General features: G+C 49.9%; 1 protein-coding gene across 2 annotated transcripts; it reads left to right on the top strand.

Moving 5' to 3' along the window:
• Positions 1 to 1529: 1529 nt before the first annotated feature.
• Positions 1530 to 9667, top strand: SERTAD4 (SERTA domain containing 4). Of its 2 annotated transcripts, none has more exons than XM_082755696.1 (4): positions 1530 to 1679; positions 2758 to 2959; positions 3298 to 3413; positions 6526 to 9667. In XM_082755696.1, the coding sequence occupies exons 2-4, from the start codon at positions 2773 to 2775 to the stop codon at positions 7264 to 7266; spliced, it is 1044 nt and encodes a 347-aa protein (XP_082611822.1). In that variant the 5' UTR covers positions 1530 to 1679; positions 2758 to 2772; the 3' UTR covers positions 7267 to 9667. The 2 variants fall into 2 exon arrangements, with proteins under 2 accessions (XP_082611822.1, XP_082611821.1); XM_082755695.1 differs by lacking the exon at positions 1530 to 1679 and adding an exon at positions 2232 to 2401.
• The last annotated feature ends 473 nt before the right edge of the window (positions 9668 to 10140 follow it).

The following is a 10140-nucleotide window of genomic DNA, read 5'->3' as shown; positions in this document are numbered from 1 at the left end:
AAAATGGAAAAATTGTGGTAGCCTAAGGATGGAGGGCTGGGTTCAATAAAGAGCCCTGCCTGGCTTCCATGCCACTGAAGCCCACACAAGGCTCCCAAATGGCTTTTTCAAAAATTGAATCCAGCCCCGAGTGTCAACCTTTCGCTGTAATTTTGTATAGTAAATGCATTGTATGCTCAAATGTACATCTTTCATCCTTTATTTCCAGTGGTGTTAATGGAAATGCAACAATGCGTGTGCTGTTCTGCAAAGTCTCATTGAAATGAATGGGATTTTGGATGAAATCCCTCCATTGCATACGATAATGTATTATAAATGGGCTGGGCTTATGGCTGGGGGATGATGTGATCTGGCTCTCGTTCTGGCTCTGACACTGATTTGCTGTGTGACTTCTGGCAAAACGCTCAGGAGGGGATTTTGCTGCCCGTAACGGGGAGAAACGGCACGGCAGCTCCCGGAGCAAAGCCAGAGGTCCTGTTTCTGGGCTGGGTGCAGCCACAGTGCCTCAGAAACATCCCCTCATGCTTCAGGCTCTCGGTTCTGCGGTGTCCAGCATCACCTTGCAGGAGGCTGACTGCTGACGTACTGCGTCCCCGCAGATCCCTTCCCACTCATTTGCAGCAGCTGGCAGTAAGCGCTTCTGAAAATCAAACAAGAGCAAATAGCATGCCCGGCGTCAGGAGCCTCTTAAAAAGGCTGGTTCTCTGCTTCTCTGTGCTGAAGCAATTCCTCTGCTACAAAATGGGGCTTATTTTGTAGCTGAGTGCCACCTCTGCAGCTTTGTAAAGCACGCCCAGACCCACAAGCTCGGTTTGGGGTTTTGGTTTTCTTTTTCTTTTTTCCTCCTCGGGAAGCTCTATTATTTATGCCTTGGTTTTATTCCATTTGGAAACACAGCGAATGTGCGTGGACAGTAGCTGTTTATGGAAGTTAACTGGCCTGCCTCTATTAATTTTACATGTTGTAAATAGCAGAAGCAGTTCATTTACTTTACAAGCTGTCCAGAGAAGTCAGTTTTTTCAAGATAAATCAGCAGCAGTGTGCAGAAGCCATCCCAACACTTCCTTCCTTCCTTCCTTCCTTCCTTCCTTCCTGTGTGTTTCTGCTTAAGCGCAGAAAGACTTACTTGTGATGAAATATGGTAACAAAATGCACGGTCGACAGCTCTGAGTCCAATTTTGTTCTCATAAAAGAATTCCACAAAGGGATGCTGAACTCATTAGGAGCAAAGAAATCCTGACTTTCCCAGAGCAGCGGTGAGTTTCTTCCAGCCCTTACTCTCCAAGGACAGCACTGAGTGTTGACATCAGGCCAACATCGGAAGATTGATGTCTCCCTGGGAGCGATTCCTCAGCGCAGATTAACGAGGAGAGTCCATGGGTGCTTTCTAAAGGCAGCGCAACCTTTTCAGCCACGAAATGCATGACTTTTGAGCTGGTTCTCAGCTGTTTCTTTTGGCCCTGACCCACTTGTGGTTTTGAGCAGTCTTTCCGTGCGTCGGGACTCAGCTGGAAACAGAAGGTGCGGGGGATAAATGCAGGACCTCGGCTGTGCCACGGGTGACCTCCTTGGTGGCTCGTCATTCCCTGCCTCGTTCTTTCTTTGCCCAGGGAAAGCAAGAGGGCGTTAACGCGCGAGAAAATGTCAGAGGGTCTCACCTAGGGCACGTTACCTTGCTCGTAAGCGAATTTTAAGCTACAAAATAATACATTGATGAGGAGGAAGGGGCTTTGGCATCTTTCAGTACATATGCGGGGTGGCCTTTACTGGGGTGGAAGGCTGGGGGATTTCAGCCCGCTTCCCTTCCTCTCCCATTTTCTGCCTCGGTGGGGCGCAGGGGGGCAGCCCCGCGGGTGCGGGAGCCGAAATCCCGAGCCCAGCAGCAGCCCCGTGCATCCCTCCCGGACTTGGGGAAACCAAGCGGCAGATGTGGATGGTTTATTTTCCTCCCTCTTCTGCTGCGGTTTGTTGTTTTAATTTTATTTTTATTATCATTATCATTATTATTTTTTTGCCTCTAGCTGGTACCGCAAGCCAGCGCTGGGATCCCACCTGCCCACCTGCGGGCCTTCCTCCGGGGGGGGCTGCGAAAAGGGGAACCGCATCCCTCTTCCTCGGGGAGAGGAGGAGGAGGAGAAGGAGGAGGAGGAGGAGGAGAGGGAGGGAGGGGCCGGCTCTGGGCGCATTGTTCCGCGCTCTCTGCCAAGAAGTGGGTGGCTGCGGGCTCGTCCCCTGCCCCTCGCTCAAACTTTGCTCCCTCCGGCGCCGGGGGGCGGCCGGCCCCGACCCCCCTCCTGCTCCTCCCGGTGCCGGGCTGCGGCTCCCGGCGGGGCAGAGCCGGGCAGAGCCAGCTGCGGAGGAGGAGGAGAATGGGCAGCGAGTGAGCCGAGCCGGGCAGCGAGTGAGCGGGACGGGACGGGACGGGACGGGACGGGACGGGGATGGGGTCCGGGATGGGGTCGGGGTCGGGGCCGGGGGTGGTGGAGGGAGCGGGGCCCCCGCGCCCTTTGTGGCAGAGGGCTCGGCTCCTTCTCCGGCCGCGGGAAGGCAAAATAATCATAGCGTAATAATAGTGCGGACAGTAATAATAATAATAATATTAATACGATGATGATGATGATGATGATGGTAACAGTGCAGAGAGGCGCCCGGCAGGAGGGAGGCCGGCCAGCAGGACGGGTGCCCGGGGTGTCGGGGGTCCGGAGGGGGTGCCGGGGGTCCTGGGGCCGGAGTCTCACGGCGCCGCTTCGCTTGCAGGATCCGGCCCCCGCCATGACCCTGGTGCTGCCCATGCAGCGGCTGGGCCGCCCCAGCGCTGCCGAGGGAGCCGCCGACCTCGCCGCCTACCGAGCCCTCTGGGAGCCGCCCGCCTGCGGCCGCACCGCCACCGGCACCGGCACCGGCACCGCAGCCCCCGGCACTGCTCCGGCACCGCCAGCCACCGGGACCCCCTCCTCAGGTAGGTCCCGTCCCGTCCCGTGGTCCCCCATCCCGTCCCATCCCGTCCCGTCCTGTCCCGTGTGCCCCCCGTCCCATCCCGTGGACCCTCGTCCTGTCCCATACCGTCGCCCCTCATCCCGTCCCGTCCCATCCCGTGTGCCCCCTGTCCGGTCCCGTGGCCCCCAATCCCATCCTGTCGCATCCCGTGTGCAACCCGTCCTGTCCCGTCCTGTCCCGTCCCCTCTCCCCACTCGCAGCCCCGGCAGCGGGCTCCCCTCATCGGGAAAAAAAGGATTTGGGTTGGAGGACCTCTGGCAAACCGCGTGTCGTTTGTCCTGTCTGATTTATTGCCCGCAGGATCGCATTACAGGGGAATTTCAGATCCTGTAGCGACATCCAAGATCACATACTTTAAAAGGAAATATGTGGAAGAAGAGGATTTCCATCCACCGCTCGGCAGCTGTGCGCATAAAGTATGTTTTCTCATAGCCGTTATTTTCACCCCGAGTTTCAGAGGCTTAGCACCAGCCATTGACCCGTTTCCAGAAGGCTGAAATACTCTGCTGAAATTAGGGGAGCAATCCAGCTGTTTGCCCAGAAACAAATAGTTGTCGCTTGCTCACATTTATTGTTTTATTGTCAGCAAACTGCCTAGGAAGCAAAGGCATTTCTGTATTTATAACAACTCTAAGTGTCAATGCTCAGAATAACTTTTTTTTTTTTTCCTCCAGATTCTTTTGTTCTTAGATAGTTTATACCATGCGTACAGAAGCAGTTCTGTAGAGTTTGAACACCAGAAATGAAGAACAAACGTAAATAAGAAGGGCCCACAATTCCCTATTCACTCCAAACTTTTTCCAGGGGAGAAAATAACAGCAGGTTCCCTGTGCCCCAGAAGGGCTAGAGAGCCTCTGGAGAAGCAGAATGACTCGAAAAGGGAGTACGAGCTCCTCCGGTATTTAATCCTGTTTATTAAAAAGCTAATAACTCTGAAAGAACAGATTAGTAAGTGAAAGATTTTTTTTTTTTTTTTTTTTTTAACGAAAGCCGTCAAGGGAGGGATTAGAGCAGCCGTTTCCCAGGCTGGTGAATACATAAATTGAAATCTGACTTTTTTTCTGGGAGACGTGGTGCTCTTGTTCACCAGGGGTGCAGCCCTGTGAGGAGCCCAACACCAGGACCAACGTGCTTGAGGACATCCCGTGTCCTGGGACACCCCAGGGACACCCCCTGGACACCCCCCTGCCTCACAGCATCCCGCCGGGCCCCAGCACTGCCCCGTCACTGGTGCAGGTGGAGAGGACAGGACGTGTGTGCTCTGCTGGAAGCCCCGCTTGCAGAAGGTGACAGTGCCGCCAGAGCCCCGGAGATGGACACTAAAACAGGCCGAGGCACAGAGCACTGAGGCTCCTCCATGACCTTTCCCTACACCATGGATGCAAACTCCTGGGAGGAGCGCAGGGTGTGGTGCCTCTCCCCTGCCATGGTGCTGGGTGGGGAGGTCAGCCCCGATGGATCCTGCTGCCCCGGAGGAGAAGCGGGCCGTAACGCCAAGCTGGACCTTAGAGCAGCCAAAGGAATTTTCAGCTATGAAGAGCCTCGGCTGGGGATAAGGGATTGACTGGCAGGTGGAAAACTGCCCCGCCATTAACTCCAGAAGGTGTTCGGTCTGCACCCAGAGCAATGAAGAGAGAGCAACGAGGGTGGCGAAAAATGGCCCCCGTTTAGTGAGTGTGTCTCCCACGTGTCACGTCACACCTTTCTCTGATTTCAGCCAGTTTTTTTCCTTGGATAGATTGGTGGATTTTTTGCATCAGCGATTAGTTTCCTCACAAAGCGGAGGAATCACTGCCTGTCCCTTTCTAACAGCACCAAAAAGCACTGTAGAGGTGCTGGCGAGAGAGGCCTGTCTCAGACTCCCGAGCTGTTGTAGACGCCTATCATGCCAGAAACCCTGGGCAACCTGGCCCTGCTGTCCAGCACAGATATCTTTCCTGCTTTGCAACCCAGAGATCTGGGGGAGGGAGGATTCTCCCCAGATTATTTTGAATTTTGTACGCTTTCTGTGCCTCCTCTGCCCAGCAAGGAGGGCATTACACTCTCAGATGGCTTGTCCCATAGGCCCCAGAGCCCACCTCCAGGGCTGCTGGTGACCACTCATGGTAGAAGGCCTCTGATGACTGGTTCCTGCTGGTGGCTCTCCAGGACCTATCTCAAGGATGATCCTCGCATGCTCAAGGCTTTTATGGGTTCCCTGTCAGTTACTACAGCATGTGTAAAGGATGTGGGTTAACCTGTAGGGTTAATATGGTTTAAAATGGGTCTTTTATTATAAAGAACTATTCTCTCTAACAAAGAAGAGCTTCAGCTGTGAACTTGCTTGGAAACATGGCCAATTTTTGTTTTTACAAGGCGCTGTGCTGCTTCTGAACCCTGCAGCCAGGCCCAGGCTGTGGAAAGAGCTGGAGGGCTGAGGAGAGCTGAATGGATGTGAAAAGCAGCTGTGCTTTAAGCGCTTTCAGTCCTCATAGCTACGACTTCCACTCTGCAAAAATGTTGTAACCATGTGGGAAAGGGAAGAATGATCAAGCCACAGATGGGGGGGATTTAGAGCAGCCTCTCTTTTGCTGTGCTTCTCTCCTCCTACGCAAACCAAATTCTTACTAAAAATGAAAATTAGTTAATGCTGCTTACAGGAGCATGCATTACCCCCTCTCTATTTTGATTCCCAGGGTAGCGATTACAGTGCAGAGCCCGGAGCCTCCCGGGGGCAGTAACCTGCTCCCGCTGCCAGTGCCGAGAAAGGGAGTCCTGGAAGGACCATGGCAGGGGGAACGAATCTGCGGGCTCCCGGCCAGGATTTCTGCAAATCCTCATCCCCTCTTCGTTTCCTGACCTTGTCCCTGCCTACCCGCATTCCCACCAGTCCCGTGGAGCGCAGGGTGTAGTGTGCGGGCCAGCAGCTGCTCTCCAGATGCTGCAATGCTTTGAGATGGGTTTTTCCCTGCCTCCCTCCCTGCTTGCGTTTTTGTACACAAGAGCAGTGGTCGAGAGCATGGCATATGGAGGCCTCCTGGCTGGAGGGCCTCTCCCGCTGGCGGTGGATAAGCTGCTCTGGCACTTGCTGCCAGCCATGTCTCACAAACCTCTGGCGGCCCATGCTGCAGAGAGGCCGCACGGAGGGACCCTTGCCTGGCTTCAGGGCTCTGTAAAGCCCCACAGGGGATGGGATTGGGTCCGCTTACATCAAAGAGCCCCCCATGACTGGAGCAAAACTGCACTACAAATTTATGATTCAGCCCCAGATGCAAGTAAAGAGCCAGATTGGGATTTCACTCTCCCATCCTGGGTTTGTGCCTCTGGATGTGTAACGGGGTTACACCTCAGCCCGGGCTGTTCTGTGGACAAGAAAAAGCAGGTCCCCAGTCATGTGGGTGTGCACAATGGAAGCCACTTCTAGGTGCTTGAGAAAGAGAACGAGAAAAGCAGTGGCATGGTGTGAATACTGTGTTTCATTTTCTTTCTCTTGCCTGGAGCAAAACCGGTTGACTTCAGTTCTGTACCTTCTGTCTTTTGCATTTTCAGACAATCTCGGTGTTTGAGGAGCGGGCCCATATTCTTTACATGTCTTTGGAAAAGCTGAAGTTCATTGATGATCCTGAAGTCTACCTGCGAAGATCCGTCCTCATCAACAACTTAATGAAGCGAATCCACGGAGAAATCATCATGCAGAACAACTGGTGCTTCTCCGCTTGCTCCTTCGGTGGCGCCTCACCACAGGAGTGGTTCGTGCCTCAGGACTGTCCATACAGAAAACGTCTCCGCATGGCCAAGGAGGAGTACGAGAAGCTCCACACGTGCTGCTTCTATCAAGAGTGTGGCAGTCACTATTTAAACCTACCCTACTCGGTCAGTGCCAGTACGGAAAATACTTCCTCCTCTTCCTCCTCTTCCTCCCCCATTTCTTTGCCCAGCTGTTCCCAGCAGGTGGATTATGACATTGGCAGTGCCCCTTCTTACAGGAGCGACGACCAGATACCTGCTAACGAAATATTCGTCACCAATGCCAGGCCTCAGGGTAATCAGGAAAAGGCAAAATTTGCTGACGAGAAGGGCAGTAATGAACCTGAGCGAGACAGTGCCCCCCTAAACTGTGAACCTGTAAGAGGCACCCATGCTCTCGAATGTAAAGGCAAATTTTATGACTATTTTGAGACTGGATGTAATGACAAGAGCAACATAAGTGAATCTTGGAAAAAATCCTTAAGGAAAAAGGAATCTTTACCAAGTAATAAAATGTGCTGCAGCAAAGGAAGTAAAATATGAGGCATCTTTCTTGCTCCCTTAAAGCATGCGCAGCGTGTTCATTTGTTTATCAGATTTTTATTTTGAATGGATTTTTTATAGTTTTCTACAAATGATACAATCATGCCACAAACATTACATGTAGTTCTAAATGACTGGAGAGCAGATTGCGGAGAGCGTCGCTATGATCTGCATCAGCGGGCTATTTATAAGTATGGAGACTATCATAAAGAACACAGTTGCGTTACCGCTTATCACTATAGTCTGTGCAGCTATGGTGTAGCTTTTGTTACTGAAAATACCAATCAGCCAGATGGGGAAAACATATCGTTTTATACATCCCCGCCCCCAAGAAGTCTGCCATTAATTAAGAAGAACCTCCATTCTGTTTACTAAGGAATTAGAAGTCTGGTAAACAAATTGATGCTACCAGCAAGGGTGATGTGCTCCTTGTAACTCGGTGTTTGTTCTGACAAAGGACTGGCTATGTGGACTGGGAATAAACCATCCTTACATTTTGTATTAATACTTCTGAATTCCTGGATTCAGCATCTCGTTCAACTGACAAAATGGGACATAGCATAAGGAAATAACCTGTTTACAGGATCTTAATCAGAAACACAACATGCAGCTCAAGTACTTGCACGTTTTCACCTCAGCTGTAGTAACTAATGAGGCTTGTTTTTATACAGGGCAGGTTTTTTTTTTGGTGCCTTACTTTTTGTCTTAATTTTTGCCAGCGTGAAAATTAAGTATAAATCAGTGATACAGCAGGGATTTAACCTAAGCAGAGGAAAACAAACAAACAAACAAACAAACAACACAACAACACAGGGTGGATCAATATTATTAGAAACCTTTAACCTTTGAAGTACTGAGTTCAACTTCCTATTCAAACATCTCTGTTCTTCCTTTTTGATGCTCAATTGCTTTTTGATTTGCCATCCTTAGGAAGGGATTTAAGAAACAATAGAGAGATGTCTCTTGTAAACAAGCATTCAATGCTTGAGTGTTTCTATGGCAACTGTCTGTTGCTGGGGCTCTTTTATTTCCTTCTTCGTATAATGAAGTTCATGAACCAGTGGCATGTTTTATACTTTATTCTGTTTCGCATAATTCCTCTCTTTTAGATTGCAAAAGCATGCGGGAGTTTTTATATTACTTTTGCTGTTGATTTAAAAAAGACAACAACAGAAAACAAAAAGCACAATGATAGTTAATCAATAATGTGGCGATAAACATGATTTTATCTGAATGAATGTAAGGGTTTTAATTTTTAAAAAGAACATTTTGGAGAAATGAGCTGAGATTTCAGCAGCTAAGGACAATATTTAGTCATCCCTAGGCAGATTGATTCCAAAAGTGTGCTGTTTAAAATGCCCAGAAGGCATTTGTCGGTGTTGGACAGAGAGTATTGTGGGTCTTAGATCTACCAAATTAGTTAGTTCCCATAGTCCCCATAACAACCTGCAGGATGTGCTTGGCAAAGTAGCCACATCCAAGCCACAGCGGACTCATAATAGCTGCCTGTTCCCACAGCATCACGCATCCAAGTGACACCTTCCCACCTCAGTTTGTGTCCAGCAGGTGACATTCACCTCCACATAGGCACCCAGGGGTCCCGGCCCTGGGCTGTCCCCGGAGTGGTGCCGGAGCCAGCGGCACCGAAGCATTGGCAGGTCTGTGGGTTGCAGTTGAGCTGGGCAGCTTGCAGAGCACCAGGGCTTCACAGCTCAGCCTGGGTCCTACTGGGCTGTGGTTATGTTGGGCAGCATGCACACCCCATGGTCAGGTTTGCAACCCAGGCAGCTTTTATGAATTAAGTGCAGTGGTTGCAGGAAAAAGGTCTCCCCTCCCAGCCAAGGTGACCCCAGGAGAACATCTAGGACATAACTCAGTGATAACCTTTGCACCGTCGTGTGAGTGGGAACTGGCAGGTGTTTAAGGGTTATCACTGTGAAGAATGACAGATAAAGAAAGTGCAAATCCCACCTGATTTCTCCAAGACAGAAGCTTTTTTATTAATAATAATAATATTAAATATAGATCTCATTCATACAGTGTATGAGTAGGATCATCATTTAGACATTTGTCCACAAGGACCAATTTTTAAAAAAAATGATTTTTCTTGTGTTATACCCCGATAGTCTAGTAATGTCTGCTCTTTTCCAATATTTGATAAACACTTGATGTTTTAAGCTTAAATATTAGATGCTTGTATACTAATGTGTTGTTGTAGTAAAGTGAGATTTTCTTGATATATATTTATTAAAATGACCAAAATTCATTTTAATTTTACATCTCCAATGGCTGCTGGATCCTTTCCTCATGTTTCCCTCCCTCACCCAAGGAAATACCATTCAATCCAGCTGGTCTGATGCTGAAGAGGTTATGCAGCAGTCAACTCCTGCACCTCAGGTGGAGGCCAGGATGGAGCCCAGCCTCACCTGGGTTTCAGGGACCTTCAGACCAGTCTAGTGGGTTTCCTTGTTCAGTTTTGGTTTGATCTGTGGCATGTGGAGAGTGCAAACCAGATAGATAGGCCTTTTCCCCATTGCACGCTCCAATACCAGGAGTATTTTGCTACCAACACAAATTGACAAGAAACAGTTCTTTTCCAAGATGCTATTAATGCCTCTCATCCACGTCTCCCCTGCATAACTACTAAACAAATGCTCCTGAGTGTGTTGCTGGTCTATCTGCCTGAAGAACTGGACAGAAGAGCTTATCTCCACAGTGAATGTTTTAACCCCTGCAGGAGACACTTTGCTGCTGGAGTGTAACACTACAGAGCACTGTGCTGTTCAGCAGGCTAATCCCTGCTTATAATGGTACATCCCTAATATATAGAAAACAAACAAACAAAGAAAAGATATTTCTGTTGTCAGGTCTATT

Source organism: Aythya marila, assembly GCF_965140915.1.
Source record: "Aythya marila genome assembly, chromosome: 3".
Lineage (NCBI taxonomy): Eukaryota > Metazoa > Chordata > Aves > Anseriformes > Anatidae > Aythya > Aythya marila.
Note: the sequence above shows the minus strand (reverse complement) of the source record. Positions and strands in the feature narration are given on the sequence as shown.